Here is a 19,230-nt window from a genome sequence, read left to right on the forward strand (position 1 = left end):
GTGTTGGTACTAAGCAAAACATTATTCACAGGTATCTTCATTCCACCTACTGGGATCATTGACTTCCCTGGTTGTACTTTGTGTTGGTACTGAGCAAAACATTGTTCACAGGTATCTTAATTCCATCTACTGGGATCATTGACTTCCCTGGTTGTACTTTGTGTTGGTACTGAGCAAAACATTATTCACAGGTATCTTAATTCCTCCTACTGGGATCATTGACTTCCCTGGTTGTACTTTGTGTTGGTACTGAGCAAAACATTATTCACAGGTATCTTAATTCCTCTTACTGGGATCATTGACTTCCCTGGTTGTACTCTGTGTTGGTACTGAGCAAAACATTATTCACAGGTATCTTAATTCCTCCTACTGGGATCATTGACTTCCCTGGTTGTACTCTGTGTTGATATTAAGCAAAACGTTATTCACAGGTATCTTCATTCCACCTACTGGGATCATTGACTTCCCTGGTTGTACTTTGTGTTGGTACTAAGCAAAACATTATTCACAGGTATCTTCATTCCATCTACTGGGATCATTGACTTCCCTGGTTGTACTTTGTGTTGGTACTAAGCAAAACATTATTCACAGGTATCTTAATTCCATCTACTGAGATCATTGACTTCCCTGGTTGTACTTTGTGTTGGTACTTAGCAAAACATTATTCACAGGTATCTTAATTCCTCCTACTGGGATCATTGACTTCCCTGGTTGTACTTTGTGTTGGTACTGAGCAAAACATTATTCACAGGTATCTTAATTCCTCTTACTGGGATCATTGACTTCCCTGGTTGTACTTTGTGTTGGTACTGAGCAAAACATTATTCACAGGTATCTTAATTCCTCTTACTGGGATCATTGACTTCCCTGGTTGTACTTTGTGTTGGTACTGAGCAAAACGTTTGTCACAGATATCTTCATTCCTCCTACTGGGATCATTGACTTCCCTGGTTGTACTTTGTGTTGGTACTAAGCAAAACATTATTCACAGGTATCTTAATTCCATCTTCTGGGATCATTGACTTCCCTGGTTGTACTTTGTGTTGGTACTGAGCAGAACGTTATTCACAGGTATCTTCATTCCACCTACTGGGATCATTGACTTCCCTGGTTGTACTTTGTGTTGGTACTGTGCAGAACGTTATTCACAGGTATCTTCATTCCATTTACTGGGATCATTGACACATTCATACCGTACATTGAATGTTTCTTTACAAATACAACATTGAAGAAAAATTGAAAACTCTCAGCATAGGTTTGTTGCTTTTCACATTCTAGAGGTTAATAACTTACCTTAGTAAACGTAAGGGTCTTAAAATAACCACAAAGTAAAAGTTGGTGTCTACAACTTGGAAGATGATGCCTGAGATGGCGACTACTGTCACAATGAAATCAAATCTAGGAAATAAAACAGAGGATTATGGCAGAAGAAAGGCTCTAAGTGAGATAAAGAGAAAATGTAAGGGGGGAAAAAAGGAGAAAAACTAAGGCACAATAGAGGATACAAGGATATTAATTAAAGCCTAAACTTCATGTGCAGCCCTCACATGGCAGTGCAATTTTCTATAAAGAAACATCCTGATTGTATTTGTGTAAATCAGTACATCAGGGCTATAGGTTTGAAGGTATTAATCTGAAGATGTTTAAAAATACAACAATGAGAGGCAACCCAAAATACCAAGAGTAACTCTGTGAAGCAGACCATAACATTTACTGTAACATTGTTTGATCTGTACCTATCTAGCAAACAGGATACCATAGATCTAGTCATATATAACACGAAGACTACAAATGACAAAAGATTTCAGTTATTTCACAAAAGATATTCATATAAAGGGGTTTAATCTACAGAGGAAGACTTTATATAAATGTGATAAACAACCTCTCTAAATCTCAACAACATTCTCACACTTAGACATTTCGGGGAAAACTTTGAAGTTTACAATGTACATAAACATGTTCCACTAGATTATGTAAATATGTAATTTACATTTTTCATTTTTGCCAGACAAATGTTGTCCATATTTGGAATAAACCAACCTTATTTACCATAGTAATTGTGAATATCTAAATAAAACTGTAGTATTGTTCAATTAAATTCTCCATAAAACCGAAGTACTTGGAAAAAGGTACAGCATGTTACTTACACATTCCATGTGTTTCCAAAATATCTTTGACATCCCAATCCAAGGATCTTCAACAGACACTCTATCCCATAAACTGCACAAAGTAAAACCATGACGAACGCTTGAATTATACTCATACTGAATTAAATTAAGTTAAACATTTTCAGGAGAAAACAAACTGTTACTCTACTTCACACATCCAATCCTATTTGAAACACTTTGTAATTTACTCCCCAATAGAATCTTTCGTTGACAAATTTCTGATAACTTTGTAACGACACCAAATCAATTGCTCTTCTCAATTTTGATAGTAATAAAAATAGTTAAAAGTCACAAATACAGGTAAAAAGTTTGACTTCATATTAAATTAAAAATTATCTCAGTCACAGAAGCAAAGTATTGAAACATTCCATAAAAACTTGAGTATTGCTGCACAGGAAAACAGAATCAGAATTAAAAGACTTACATGTGACAAATGCAATGTCGTACCAATGAACAACCTCTAACGTTTCCATCACTTCTTGAGCACTGCCTGTACCTGCAGATGAAACAGGAATTATTTCAAGTTACTGACAAAACAGTCAGATAGCTTCATAAAGATTATCTTGTATTTGCGATAATAATTACCACATGCAGCTATGAACAATATTTATACCAATCATCGAACAAAAATTAATACCAACATCTGAGGGCTAGGAAATCACTTGGATATGTTTGGAAAAGCTAACATGTAATGTTGCAAACACGAAGCACAAGACAATATCATTAATATGAATAAGGTAATAGCAGCCATGGGCACAGTAATAGCATACCCAACACAGTAACACAGCATACCGAACACAAACAGCATACTGAGAAAAAGTAATAGCATACAAGGCACAGTAACACAGCATACTGAACACAGAAATATATTATACTGAGAAAAGGTAATAGCATACTAGGCACAGTAACACAGCATACTGAACACAGAAATATATTATACTGAGAAAAGGTAATAGCATACTAGGCACAGTAACACAGCATACTGAACACAGACAGCATACTGAGAAAAGGTAATAGCATACAAGGCACAGTAACACAGCATACTGAACACAAACAGCATACTGAGTAAAAGTAATAGCATACAAGGCACAGTAACACAGCATACTGAACACAGAAATATATTATACTGAGAAAAGGTAATAGCATACAAGGCACAGTAACACAGCATACTGAACACAGAAATATATTATACTGAGAAAAGGTAATAGCATACAAGGCACATTAACACAGCATACTGAACACAGAAATATATTATACTGAGAAAAAGTAATAGCATACAAGGCACAGTAACACAGCATACCGAACACAAACAGCATACTGAGTAAAAGTAATAGCATACAAGGCACAGTAACACAGCATACTGAACACAGACAGCATACTGAGAAAAGGTAATAGCATACTAGGCACAGTAACACAGCATACTGAACACAGAAATATATTATACTGAGAAAAGGTAATAGCATACAAGGCACAGTAACACAGCATACTGAACACAGAAATATATTATACTGAGAAAAAGTAATAGCATACAAGGCACAGTAACACAGCATACTGAACACAGAAATATATTATACTGAGAAAAGGTAATAGCATACTAGGCACAGTAACACAGCATACTGAACACAGAAATATATTATACTGAGAAAAAGTAATAGCATACAAGGCACAGTAACACAGAATACTGAACACAGAAATATATTATACTGAGAAAAGGTAATAGCATACTAGGCACAGTAACACAGCATACTGAACACAGAAATATATTATACTGAGAAAAGGTAATAAAATCCTGAGCAAAGGTAATAGCATACTGCAAGCATATACTGAACACATTAACATGTCATACAGGACATCCTGGTGTGACCAAGGTACATCTAACAGTTATCTGCCTGTAAAAAATGATGTGAAAATGAACCTGAGCGGAGTCCTGAGAAGGCATGGTGTAATGAAATAACAATGTTTAAATGTAAGGTCATGATAAAACAATATATGTCTTCATTCCCAGCTCAGGTAACTTGTTGACTTTTAGATGAGTAACAGTGAAAGATAACAGCATGAATAGCAATGTTAGCAATGAATGTTTTACACTCACTTTGTAAAATTGTAATGATTTTTCACATTCTTTTCCAGATTCAGTAGGTGTATATTTGTTTAAATATTTCCATGTTGTCATCTCTACAGACGTTATTGTCAGATGAGATAATTAAAGTCTTTGTAGATATAATTTTATAATTTGTATAAATATCCAACACTCATGACCTTTATTATATTGATTAAACTAACACAAATCTTTGATGGCGGAGAATCCTTGATAGATCGACCCGCCATTATTTACAATTGCTATCAGACTTCACAGAAAACATTGACTTTCTGTGAAGCTGTCTCAAGCCTCCTATCACTATAGGGCTGTGAACTATAAGAATTAAATGTTATAACAGAAATGATGAATGTTTACTTACCGGAAATTACAATAGTAGAAATGATGAAGACAGACCCATTCAATGCTATCACAGCATCTAACAGACAAAGAAAATAAAGAGTATATAACACAACTGCTGATGATATTTGATGCATTTGATATGCACAATATCATTCAAATGAGATTACTAATAAAATCAACTTTTAATGTATAGTGAAATAACAAGCAAGATAGGATTAAAAATTCTCTCAGTTGTGCAAAAAAAGCCACCTTTAATAGTCACATAAGAAACTAGTACTGTGATCTTGGTATATTGCAGTAATGAAAGTAATTAATACAACTTAATAGAAACAAGAACGCGGTTGAGCAAACTGAATAATTTCCAAACCAAGAAGCCAGATTATGGCTTAAAGCTAAATGAAATATTATAAATGTAAATAGAATCTTGTAATCTATCAATGACTACAACTGTGCTTCAAACAATGTATATCGAGTCAATTCTTACTATTGTTCACTGGTCTGAGAATTGACAGACAAAATAATTCTCCATAATGAAGTTCATGCTTGCCATGAGCCATGGTAACATTGATGGACAAATAACTTTTCTGTTCAGACAACACAAAGGATAAGCCCAATTGTCCAAGGACAACAAAAGACTAAACATTCTCACAAGACAACTATGAACAGCAAGGATAGGGTAACTACATGCATTGTGAATATTTTAATTATAAGGCTAGGAATTTACTTACAAACAAGTATTTCAAAAGGCTTGAGATTGACCAAGTAGTTGATTAATCTGAAGGGTTTATCCAGAGGTGGAAACAGGCTTTCAAACCAAAGTTTTTCATCTTGTTTTGCAGTCCACTTGAGGAGGCTAACTTCGTAAATGTTAAAAAACTCAGAGAGGTTTATAAAACCTGTCCCTGATGAGTTGAGAGTTCTGAAGGCCAAGAGAACATCTCTTTTGGAGTGGTTTGATTTGTAGTACTTCATAAGGCCTAGAAAGTGAGGGAAGGAGATAAGGCCTGGATGCTGCAAAAGAAAAGTGATTCACTATAAAACTGATCAGGAAATACACCAGATGACTGTATTTATTATATAGTTTTGACTGTTAGGTTATTATCTTGTATACAATTCACGCAACAGATCTGTCTCACCTAAAGATATTGTCAGGGTCAGAGAATGCTTCCTCCGCAAATATTTGTAAGTCTGATTAATGAGAGGAAGGTTTCATCAATCTGCCATGAAGGTGTAACTATTGAATTTGCACACTCCAGACAAGCATAAAGGAGCTAATTATCAATTAATTAAGAAGAACAATTTAATTTCTTAGTTACTTAAGGATGCTTTTTTAGTAACAGTGCAACTTTGATCTTGCCATTAAATATGTTTGAGCAGAAACAAAACATAGTCATGGTAGGTAAATCTCAAGATCTAAGAGATAGTAAAGAGACACATAGGTATATCTCTATATATAAGAGATTGTAAAGAGACACATAGGTATATCTCTATATATAAGAGATTGTAAAGAGACACATAGGTATATCTCTAGATTGTAAAGAGACACATAGGTATATCTCAATATATAAGAGATTGTAAAGAGACACATAGGTATATCTCAATATAAGTGACACACATTAAGTGACACTCATAGGTACATCTTAATAAAGAGATAGTTAAGTGACACACATAGGTACATCTTAATGATGAGATAGTTAAGAGGGGATCTTACCATTCTGCTGCAAAGTCTTCTGAAAGCCATGGAAGCTCCAAGTCTCTTATGTAAGTACAATCTTTTAAACTTCTCCTTCTCAACATCAGTGAAAGTGTTGTAGACTACTGCCAGTAACTGTGATGTAATACAATATGAGAAAAGATGAATTCAGGCAAGTATATCTTAGAGAACTTGAATCGCAATACAGAATAATAATTTGTATAAAATACAGACAACTGTACATCTATTGATACTAGATAATAGGCCAAGGCCTTTCAACTACCCAGACCTTTAGGAAAGCAACATTAAAAATGGTGGTAAAATATGCTGTGAAACACAATATAGTGTGCAACACTTCACACAGTTTGTAAGGGAAACTCCATATGGTGACATTGTTATATACTATGTAACCTGATATTACTGACAACCTGATACTATCATACAAATATACAGCAATTTGTGAGTCCTAGGCAATGCTTAATGTTATAACAGTCTACAGAACTCATTATGTATATGTTTCACTGTGTAAGCTGCATACAGAACCTTGCATGGTATGGCCTTACACTGAACACAGGATTGCATTTGGAGTGACTATCATACAACAATGTCTTATTTAAGTAGGAAATTATCTGAGCATTCTGACATTCATTTTAGCCATTGGTGGGATACAGAAAGCTAACACGTTATATGTACTGAATGGGAACACTACAACAGCAACAAAGCAACAACTACAACATCAGCAACACAACAACAACATCAGCAACACTACAACAACACAACTATAGCAACACAACAACTACAACACAACATCGGCAACACTACCACAGCAACAACACAACATCGGCAACACAACAACAACATCAGCAACACTACAACAGCAACATAGCAACAACACAACATCAGCAAAACAACAACGTCAGCAACACAACAGCAACTATAGCAACACAACAACAACAACACAACATCAGCAACACTACCACAGCAACACAGCAACAACACAACTTCAGCAACACAACAATACAACATCAGCAACACTGCCACAGCAACAACACAACATCAGCAACACAACACAACATCAGCAACACTACAACAGCAACACCACAACATCAGCAACACAACAACAACACAACATCAGCAACACTACCACAGCAACAACACAACATCAGCAACACAACAACAGCAACATCAGTAACACTGCCACAGCAGCACAGCAACAACACAACATCAGCAACACAACTATAGCAACACAACAACACAACATCAGCAACACTACCACAGCAACAACACAACATCAGCAACATTGCCACAGCAACAACACAACATCAGCAACACAAAAACAGCCACACAACATCAGCAACACTACAACAGCAACACAGCAACAACACAACATCAGCAGCAATACCACAACATCAGCGACACAACGAAAGCAACTCAACAACATCAACTGAGAGCAAGGTAGAGACTTACAACATTTGTTAGAAAATAGAGCTCCAATATGAGAAAGACAATGAAAAATAAAGCCGACCATCTTGAGCTATTGTAGGCAGGCATCATGACATCGGGATAACTGTAGGGGGCAAATAGTGATATCAAATGGTGAGTTAATAGGCATCATGACATCGGGATAACTGTAGGGGGCAAATAGTGATATCAAATGGTGAGTTAATAGGCATCATGACATCGGGATAACTGTAGGGGGCAAATAGTAATATCAAATGGTGAGTTAATAGGCATCATGACATCGGGATAACTGTAGGGGGCAAATAGTCATATCAAATGGTGAGTTAATAGGCATCATGACATCGGGATAACTGTAGGGGGCAAATAGTAATATCAAATGGTTAGTTAATATATAGGCATCATGACATCGGGATAACTGTAGGGGGCAAATAGTAATATCAAATGGTGAGTTAATAGGCATCATGACATCGGGATAACTGTAGGGGGCAAATAGTAATATCAAATGGTGAGTTAATAGGCATCATGACATCGGGATAACTGTAGGGGGCAAATAGTGATATCAAATGGTTAGTTAATAGGCATCATGACATCAGGATAACTGTAGGGGGCAAATAGTAATATCAAATGGTTAGTTAATATATAGGCATCATGACATCGGGATAACTGTAGGGGGCAAATAGTAATATCAAATGGTGAGTTAATAGGCATCATGACATCGGGATAACTGTAGGGGGCAAATAGTAATATCAAATGGTGAGTTAATAGGCATCATGACATCGGGATAACTGTAGGGGGCAAATAGTAATATCAAATGGTGAGTTAATAGGCATCATGACATCGGGATAACTGTAGGGGGCAAATAGTAATATCAAATGGTGAGTTAATAGGCATCATGACATCGGGATAACTGTAGGGGGCAAATAGTCATATCAAATGGTGAGTTAATAGGCATCATGACATCGGGATAACTGTAGGGGGCAAATAGTCATATCAAATGGTGAGTTAATAGGCATCATGACATCGGGATAACTGTAGGGGGCAAATAGTAATATCAAATGGTGAGTTAATAGGCATCATGACATCGGGATAACTGTAGGGGGCAAATAGTAATATCAAATGGTGAGTTAATAGGCATCATGACATCGGGATAACTGTAGGGGGCAAATAGTAATATCAAATGGTGAGTTAATAGGCATCATGACATCGGGATAACTGTAGGGGGCAAATAGTAATATCAAATGGTGAGTTAATAGGCATCATGACATCGGGATAACTGTAGGGGGCAAATAGTCATATCAAATGGTGAGTTAATAGGCATCATGACATCGGGATAACTGTAGGGGGCAAATAGTAATATCAAATGGTTAGTTAATATATAGGCATCATGACATCGGGATAACTGTAGGGGGCAAATAGTAATATCAAATGGTGAGTTAATAGGCATCATGACATCGGGATAACTGTAGGGGGCAAATAGTAATATCAAATGGTGAGTTAATAGGCATCATGACATCGGGATAACTGTAGGGGGCAAATAGTGATATCAAATGGTTAGTTAATAGGCATCATGACATCGGGATAACTGTAGGGGGCAAATAGTAATATCAAATGGTTAGTTAATATATAGGCATCATGACATCGGGATAACTGTAGGGGGCAAATAGTAATATCAAATGGTGAGTTAATAGGCATCATGACATCGGGATAACTGTAGGGGGCAAATAGTAATATCAAATGGTGAGTTAATAGGCATCATGACATCGGGATAACTGTAGGGGGCAAATAGTAATATCAAATGGTGAGTTAATAGGCATCATGACATCGGGATAACTGTAGGGGGCAAATAGTAATATCAAATGGTGAGTTAATAGGCATCATGACATCGGGATAACTGTAGGGGGCAAATAGTCATATCAAATGGTGAGTTAATAGGCATCATGACATCGGGATAACTGTAGGGGGCAAATAGTCATATCAAATGGTGAGTTAATAGGCATCATGACATCGGGATAACTGTAGGGGGCAAATAGTAATATCAAATGGTGAGTTAATAGGCATCATGACATCGGGATAACTGTAGGGGGCAAATAGTAATATCAAATGGTGAGTTAATAGGCATCATGACATCGGGATAACTGTAGGGGGCAAATAGTAATATCAAATGGTGAGTTAATAGGCATCATGACATCGGGATAACTGTAGGGGGCAAATAGTCATATCAAATGGTGAGTTAATAGGCATCATGACATCGGGATAACTGTAGGGGGCAAATAGTCATATCAAATGGTGAGTTAATAGGCATCATGACATCGGGATAACTGTAGGGGGCAAATAGTAATATCAAATGGTGAGTTAATAGGCATCATGACATCGGGATAACTGTAGGGGGCAAATAGTGATATCAAATGGTGAGTTAATAGGCATCATGACATCGGGATAACTGTAGGGGGCAAATAGTGATATCAAATGGTGAGTTAATAGGCATCATGACATCGGGATAACTGTAGGGGGCAAATAGTGATATCAAATGGTTAGTTAATAGGCATCATGACATCGGGATAACTGTAGGGGGCAAATAGTGATATCAAATGGTGAGTTAATAGGCATCATGACATCGGGATAACTGTAGGGGGCAAATAGTAATATCAAATGGTTAGTTAATATATAGGCATCATGACATCGGGATAACTGTAGGGGGCAAATAGTAATATCAAATGGTGAGTTAATAGGCATCATGACATCGGGATAACTGTAGGGGGCAAATAGTAATATCAAATGGTGAGTTAATAGGCATCATGACATCGGGATAACTGTAGGGGGCAAATAGTGATATCAAATGGTTAGTTAATAGGCATCATGACATCGGGATAACTGTAGGGGGCAAATAGTAATATCAAATGGTTAGTTAATATATAGGCATCATGACATCGGGATAACTGTAGGGGGCAAATAGTAATATCAAATGGTGAGTTAATAGGCATCATGACATCGGGATAACTGTAGGGGGCAAATAGTAATATCAAATGGTGAGTTAATAGGCATCATGACATCGGGATAACTGTAGGGGGCAAATAGTGATATCAAATGGTTAGTTAATAGGCATCATGACATCGGGATAACTGTAGGGGGCAAATAGTGATATCAAATGGTGAGTTAATAGGCATCATGACATCGGGATAACTGTAGGGGGCAAATAGTCATATCAAATGGTGAGTTAATAGGCATCATGACATCGGGATAACTGTAGGGGGCAAATAGTCATATCAAATGGTGAGTTAATAGGCATCATGACATCGGGATAACTGTAGGGGGCAAATAGTATTATCAAATGGTGAGTTAATAGGCATCATGACATCGGGATAACTGTAGGGGGCAAATAGTCATATCAAATGGTGAGTTAATAGGCATCATGACATCGGGATAACTGTAGGGGGCAAATAGTACTATCAAATGGTGAGTTAATAGGCATCATGACATCGGGATAACTGTAGGGGGCAAATAGTCATATCAAATGGTGAGTTAATAGGCATCATGACATCGGGATAACTGTAGGGGGCAAATAGTAATATCAAATGGTGAGTTAATAGGCATCATGACATCGGGATAACTGTAGGGGGCAAATAGTCATATCAAATGATGAGTTTAACAAACCTTCAATAACCACTTGATATACTTCTTACAATTGGTCTAGTATAGATAATGATTATCTAGGTTATCTTTATTTAGCTGCAGCTGTATTCTGCAGCGCCAACTTTATTGATGTAAGTTTGGTGAGTTTAGCACTTTGCAAGGAAATGTTGAAGGGAATTATTTTGCTGTCATTCTATTCCAGAACTCAACATTTCTTGATCAACAACTCACTTGGCTGTAGTCTGGAGAACAAATAAATTTACAAAGCTGGCCCCCATCGTCCGGAAGTAGTCGTTATGGTCAATTTTGGAGAACAAGTAGAATCCTGGTAAGAAAAGATAATGAAATGATTGGAGCCAATAATTAAACCCCCTCCATACAAACTTCATGACTCTTTCTTGGTAACGACTAATACACACAGCATGTAGTACCAGTTTACACATTGCCTTCACTAAGTGTGTGTGTTGTCATTTCTATATGAATAACTGGAAAAATGAAAAAGTATGTGCCAAGAACACCCAAAATGAAGAGAGGTACTCGGTCCTCTTACAGTCCTTAGCACCTACATACTGTATGTACTGAGTGGACATGAAAGCGGACAGGCTTCTGCATACTTACAATATCACATTGAGCAGGGACCAAAATAATACCACCACCCATGATGGGGAAGGATGTTGGGGGAGAGGGTGTTTCTGGGGGAGAGGATGTTTCTGGGGAGAGGGGGTTCTGGGGGAGAGGGTGTTTCTGGAGCAAGGGGAGAATCTGGAGTACAGTTTCAAATGAGAATATGTTGGATTACTGCTTAACAAGAACAACACACCCTTGTTGAGCCTGGATGATAACCTTTGACCTTACACATCATGAGTTGTTCATACATACCAACATGTCCACAAAATAACTTTGGAAGACCTTAATGTATCATTGCTGTTAATGAGAAATAACATCCCATTTGCACACATTTTGTGCACTTCTCTGCAACATATATTATCAATTGTTTTCTGGAGGATAACTTTCCAAATATAAGTATTTACTGCAGCTCAATTGAAATATAGAAACAAGGAATCACTTTGTCTTACAATATTTTCAATCCAAAGCAAATATTTAGCATTGTTAGAGGTAAATTGATTAATTGACTGTTACTGATAGATTCTTTAATGCTAAGTCACCTTGTGACTTAAGTGAAATAGTGACTTAAGTGACTTAAGTGAAATACCTTACTTTGAGATACATTAACACTCAACAAGACAGACAGACAGACACAGTTAACCAACTTGACTCACCTAAGGTGGCAAAAATGAGTAGAAAATAGAATAATAGCACAAGCATTTCAACTATTGGTGGCAGTGACTGAAAAATCTGACGAAGAGATCTGTAAAAGGATAAAAATATATCAAAGAAATGATTAAAAGAAATAAACCTTGGGAGGCAGCATTGAAGGTATAACTGAATTTACTGTAACCACAGCATACAGTGATGGACTAGCATTGCAATACTGTATCAGGGCTAAACAGCAACTCTTCCAACCCTTGTAAAGCTTTCTTCAACTAGCAACAAGATGAAAACATTTATGCTACACCATTTACTTCTTTTGACAGAGTGTATTGTACAAGATTCTACTGTCAGTGTTACACTATCAATGTGTTGATTCATGTTAGTTTTACGTTCAATGTAATCTGGTATAATCATATATTGTCAGGCTGGTACCTATGCTTAAAGGTTGAGATACAATATATAATATTAAATGGAACCACAAGGATGTCTGTTTTGTTATGTTTGTACAATAATTTGTTTGCTTACGCTGGCATACTCCTTTCAGAGTCTATATCTATCCGCCAGATTGTTTTTCTTCAGGAAAAGTGCCAAAAAGCAGCAGGAGAACATCTTTTTTTGACCTGTTATCAATTATGATGTAGTTTTAAGACCATAAATGGAAGTATATGTGGTGCAAAAATTGAGTCAATTGAGGCAAGTTTAGACCCCTTTAAGCCTCCCAGGAGCAGGGTACGAAAATTGTTTACTTCTGGGTGAAGAGGTTTGTTTACAAGTGGCAAAAACTTCAGGCTCTGATAGCAAAAATCTGCGCGGTCATGGTATGGAAAATTGATGGTGCCATGAAAGGCCAACTTGTCAGCTATCCGGTGATGGGTAGCGTTTAGCTAGTGAGAACTTCTACCTAGACTTAGAGACCACATTACTTTGTGTTTAGTGTATTTATTGTGTAAGGCAATGGGGCTTTTAATAGTTGTATGCTACCTTACTAGTTGTCTGCCTGCCATCTTTGCCCGTACAAAAGCTGTTCTGTATTGATCGTGAGATTGATCATGAGATAGTCTTATTGCTATTCTGTATTGATCATGAGATTGATCATGAGTCTTATTGCTATTGCTATAGATTTTTTTCCAATTTAAGTATAGTTCCCTGCTTGGAACCTTGCGTATGCTTGCTAAGTTATTAAGTATAGTTCCCTGCTTGGAACCTTGCGTATGCTTGCTAAGTTATTAAGTATAGTTCCCTGCTTGGAACCTTGCGTATGCTTGCTAAGTTATTAAGTATAGTTCCCTGCTTGGAACCTTGCGTATGCTTGCTAAGTTATTAAGTATAGTTCCCTGCTTGGAACCTTGCATATGCTTGCTAAGTTATTAAGTATAGTTCCCTGCTTGGAACCTTGCATATGCTTGCTAAGTTATTAATAACTGTTCCCTGCTTGGAACCTTGCGTATGCTTGCTAAGTTATTAAGTATAGTTCCCTGCTTGGAACCTTGCGTATGCTTGCTAAGTTATTAAGTATAGTTCCCTGCTTGGAACCTTGCGTATGCTTGCTAAGTTATTAATAACTGTGCCATGAATGGTATGAACAAGTTGAATGCATCAATTGTTGTGATTTCATTGAAAGCATCAGTTGAGTGCACATTAACAATTGGCTGACAGAACCAATTAGAAATTAAGAGGGTGTGTTTACCTTGAAAACAACTTGCATGACGGTGTCATAAAGCACGATCAAAACATGAAAGAGTGAAAGACTTGTTTAAGCCGTGCAAGGCACGGCTCAAACAGGTTAATTGGAACTTCTTTTTTTCCCTTTTTTTATGGGGATCGTGAAAACCAGACGATCGAGCAATTTAAAGTAACGAATGAGGTTGTAGACACGCAGTACAAAAACTTGGAAGCTTTAAAAGAGAGAAGGGAGCTACTTAGGAAATATAATGGGAGGTTGCCCCAGACCTGGCAAACCCATCCTGCCGGGATGTACCCTTGTGCTAAAAAAAAATAAAAAATAAAAATAAGAAATAGTTCCCTGTGACTGGACTGTTCCCCAGAGGAGGACAATTCCAATGGGGTTTTACTCACAAGTCCTCTAGCCACCGGGTTCCTAATGAAGGGGCCCCTATGACTGCCAGGGCTGAAGCCTCCTCCCAGCAGTAGTGACAAAACCAATAAGAAGCAGTATAGTATCCTACTTACCTCCTAACTCCTCTGCTGTAGTGACAATCAATGAAAAAGAAAGGCCGTAGCGCTCTGGTGACACGAAAGTGGCTCTGATGTCGGATTATGACTATAATAGCCTCCACATACATGATGAGTAGAACAACAGCCTACATGGAAATAAAACCATGATAATTCACAACACTTTAAAACAATATCTTACAAAAATGTGTCTCCTGAGTGTCAGCAGTATAGTACACGAATAGTTCATCAAGGACTGAAATTATAAAGCATGCTCCCAGGTGACTAATTATAAATCAGCCCCGGATATCACAAACTAAGAGGAGCTTCTTTTGATGTGTACAGTAACTGCAGCCACATGATTATAAATAGCAGTGCATAAGATAATTCTACATATTTGACTGTTTGCTCAGACATGTTGTGTTCTTTTGAGACATAAAAGATGAAATGCTTTCAGGTTCTGATCAAAGATTGTCAAAAATATATTTATCTTTCTGTATCCAATTGGTGAGTACAAAATTGTCACAGGTACATTATCAGTCCATTGCAACAAATTCCTGACATTTGATTCTGCTATATATAGGAAAATTGCACTCTCAATTGAACTGCTCGTCAACAAGTAAAGATTCATTTCCGTTCAAGATCCTTATTAGGAAGTGGTTTATTGCTGCTCACTTTTATTGCTGTTCGTTTGTGCTTCAGGAATGATTTCAATCCCAGCCATCGCATCTTCATTCCAACGCCAATGGCAATCAGAGTCAAACAAAAGAGCTCTAAAGAGGCATGAATCTGAAAATAAAAAACCCAAAGAAATAGCTCTAAAGAGGCATGAATCTGAAAATAGAAAACCCAAAGAAATAGCTCTAAAGAGACATGAATCTGAAAATAGAAAATTCGAAGAAATAGCTCTAAAGAGACATGAATCTGAAAATAGAAAATTCGAAGAAATAGCTCTAAAGAGACATGAATCTGAAAATCAAAATCACAAGATTGCTGCATTCTGATCATCAGAGACAGACTTATTGAACAAACAAAAAATGTTCCTGGATTTGCAATTATTTCTGCTTCTGTTTTGTGTGGGTCAAATTAGTCTGTTCATTTCCCATACTTTGCTTTGCACTATACCTGGCTAAATGTCTGACAATTTTGGTAAACATTTGGCTTAAAATGTATGTTGTTCCCATAGAAACCGCACATGGTAATTGTTACCTGTTACACCCAAAGACCTTGACACTCTTACCTGACGTTGGAATTTGTCACATGTAAGTTGTGTTAGCAACCAGAAATTCACAAATTGTTCTACTTTTCTTCATTCTTCAGTCAAACTTATTAACTGCAACCATTTTGGATTGTTCTGAAACCAAATATGTAATATCAAGTGTCCCAAACTCAAAACACACATGATTGAATGAATAATTATTGCTTAAATGGGTATAGAAGATGTAAATAAAATATTGGCTCACAAATTCATCTACTTCTATGACAGGTACAGCTGGGCTTTCGATTAAAGCTAGGCTCATTAGAAGAATTGACGCAGCCAAATCAATTAGAAAGAAGTAGGTATTATGAACAATCAGGTAAGCGGGCAAGGCACTCTGGTTACTAGGATGTGTATCAAAGCGGTTGTTGTTTTCGCCTTCCTGCAGGTAAATTGCTGCTTCTTGGTAATTGAGTTCCCATCTCTTGTCATCTGGAAAATGATTGATGGAACCAATTGATGTTGAACTGGAGGGAAATGCTATAGTAGGGATTTCTCCAGTAATGTCATCATCTTCCTCTTCCTCTATCAGTCCTGAAAAAAAAAATGGATTAAGTAAATTTTGATTAACAAAATATCAAAGTGAAAAAGGTCATTTTTCATCAAAAGGTATTTTCATATACCAGCTCAACAGAAATCAACATTGTTACAATTACTGAACCTTCACTGCAGTGTCATTAGTTTCAGTTTATTTCTCCACATCACCTCAGTGAGGTATAAGAGACATTTACATGGTACATTTCAACAACAATCCAGAGATTAACAAAATTACAAATAACAGATAACTTTAGAGAATAAGGGATGAAAAGGAAAGAAAAAAGGAATGACACACAATTTGTGCTGAATAATAGTTTGAGAGGAAAAAGAGGGTGGGGGGGGGGGGGTGGAGCAGGACTTTAGAAATGTCTGAAAGTGAAAACATGGCACCAGAGACTGTTAAGAGAAAGAAACTTTCTCAGAGACAAACGTTTTTAGAGTTTAACTACAAAATTTACTTAGATTTCAAGGACATTTTTACCCAATGATTGAAACAAATGCTTCATTTTAATAGAACTGGGTCTTTTCCTAAAATCAATCCTATTGGCTGAAAAGTAAGGACAATAAAAGACATAATGAAATTCGTCTCCTAATGAATTTTGGTCACATAACTCACACAATCTTTCATGAAAATCAATGTTTGTGAACCTTCCTTGTACGATAGGGAGTTGACTATTTACATAGCGGAATTTACTAGTTTACTCTGTGGGGGAATTTTAGTTAGTCAAATAAGTTTCAAACTCAAGTTTCTCTTTACACATTCTGTAGAGTTTTGTATTGATAGTTATTGTTAATATCGCCTAGCTAGTCGTGTTCGTAAATATCCCTTAGTTGTTGATCTATGGTCGCTTTGAGCCAAGACTTAGATATTATGTACAAGGTATTGTCTGTGAAGAGTACACCTTCATTAAGAATATTCCAAACACAGGACATTCCACTTTTTATACATTTAATAAGTAATATTTTCAACTTCAACTAGCCAGGATGAACTGTACACACCATTATCATGAAAAGATCTTAAAAGTTTAAGGAACATATGAGAAAGTTTGTGCTCACAACTGTTAAGTAATTCACACCAAAAGGTTATATACCATCCTAATTTCAATAGCTTTAATTATTTTATGACGGCCTGATTCTCCATAGGCCATACAGATGAGCGTGGTCTAGATAACCCGAGAACATGTTTTATATACTTAAGATGGAAGCTTCGATCTGACGGATCCCCAAAGTTCACAGCCGTATAAAAGAGTGGGAAGGACAGTTTGGTCAAACAATTGGATCTGTAAATCCAGGGGCAACAGGTCATAGGTCACAAAAAGGGAAGTACGCCTTGCTTGATTAGTTTGCTTGTTTACAGGTTTTGTAAATTTGTAGTAGAAATTGAATGAGTCTCCAAGGTAGTTATAATCAGGGCTCATTTTTAAGAAAGTTTAAAGGTTTTCCTTTGGATAACGAATTGCCTTTTAATTTGGTGGTCCTAAGGAATTTTTATTTGTCCAAATGTAAGCACTTGGACTTTTAAAATGATGCATCCTGCGCGAGAGCCATACGTGAGTAATACTAAAATGTATCGATTTAGCCTTGTGGATGAGTAAGATAACGTTAGGCTACGCAGGCCTAGTCTAGCAGTCTAAGGCTAAATTGGCTTCCTCTAAGTGACTAGTCTTACGGAAATCCACAAACATTGGATAGAACTGTTATGAAGGGTTATTGACATTTTATGTGGTGTTTGACACTGTTCATGACTACTCATGTTGTGTCGCTGGAATTCTCACCAGTAGTGAAAAGTGATTTCTGTAATCGTTTCCGATCATTTCCAGAGAACCGGGTAAGCTCAGGGTATACAGCACATTACAGCAACATAATGAGCATGCCATATGCCCACATGCACGGTATAGTACTGCATGTAAACGTTGTACTCAAGCTAGCTTGTCATACGTGCGCGCGGCTGTGAGGAAAGTAAGCATGGTCCCGACCACCAGGGTCTGTACCACCAAGATCAGTGGTCTGTACTCTGAAGTGTACAAAGTATATGTTACTGTATATGTACAGTATGCACATACAGCATAATACATATAATAAGGCTGTGTGAAGGCAAGTTTTGCAATTGCAAGGCCTGGACCTCGCCTGTAACAGGTTTGCTCGCAGATTTAGTTCACAGAATTTTTTGGGGGCTTTAATCGTTATGATCATTAACTGGACTATTCGATTGTTATGCCTAATATTACTAGGCCTACCACTGTCAGTAGTACTACTGTAACACTAGACTTTATTTAGGCCTACCACAAACATCATACGACACCATACTCCATAGGCTACTTCGTTGGGCTGTACAACTCAAGTTATGACTAAGTTGTTAGGGCTTATGTAGGAATAGGACTTTTTACGAGAGCCTTACCTATTTCATCTTCTCGGTCCATAATCTGTCTACTTACTTCCTCGAAGTTAAGAATAACATCGCACTTATTTTTCTGCAAATTTGCTTCGTAACTTGCTTTCGTGTCTACCTCCAAATCATATAGGCTATACACCCATTTCAATGTTTACATGAGCAATCAGATCATTACTCTCGCTGAGGTCAAATGTCACAGTTTCGACC

At 37.0% G+C, this 19,230-nt stretch overlaps 1 protein-coding gene across 3 annotated transcripts in view; it reads right to left on the minus strand.

Annotated features, from left to right (window-relative positions):
* The window catches only part of LOC139980943 (two pore calcium channel protein 1-like), a 35,009-nt gene that overhangs the window by 9,891 nt on the left and 5,888 nt on the right, over nt 1–19,230 (minus strand). The window contains exons 1-14 of one of the 3 annotated variants that reach the window (XM_071993003.1): nt 19,030–19,191; nt 16,300–16,628; nt 15,512–15,625; nt 14,855–14,985; nt 12,673–12,761; nt 11,624–11,717; nt 7,769–7,868; nt 6,320–6,436; nt 5,337–5,619; nt 4,628–4,684; nt 4,084–4,095; nt 2,593–2,664; nt 2,148–2,220; nt 1,294–1,398 (exon numbers count right to left, since the gene is read on the minus strand). In XM_071993003.1, coding sequence (XP_071849104.1) covers nt 1,294–1,398; nt 2,148–2,220; nt 2,593–2,664; nt 4,084–4,095; nt 4,628–4,684; nt 5,337–5,619; nt 6,320–6,436; nt 7,769–7,868; nt 11,624–11,717; nt 12,673–12,761; nt 14,855–14,985; nt 15,512–15,625; nt 16,300–16,628; nt 19,030–19,051 — 1,598 coding nt within the window. In that variant the 5' untranslated portion in view covers nt 19,052–19,191. Of the gene's footprint in view, nt 1–1,293; nt 1,399–2,147; nt 2,221–2,592; nt 2,665–4,083; nt 4,096–4,627; nt 4,685–5,336; nt 5,620–6,319; nt 6,437–7,768; nt 7,869–11,623; nt 11,718–12,672; nt 12,762–14,854; nt 14,986–15,511; nt 15,626–16,299; nt 16,629–19,029; nt 19,192–19,230 lie in introns of those variants that run through there. The other 2 variants (XM_071993000.1, XM_071993001.1) reach the window with 2 other exon arrangements.

This window comes from Apostichopus japonicus, chromosome 15 (genome assembly GCF_037975245.1).
Source record: "Apostichopus japonicus isolate 1M-3 chromosome 15, ASM3797524v1, whole genome shotgun sequence".
NCBI lineage: Eukaryota > Metazoa > Echinodermata > Holothuroidea > Aspidochirotida > Stichopodidae > Apostichopus > Apostichopus japonicus.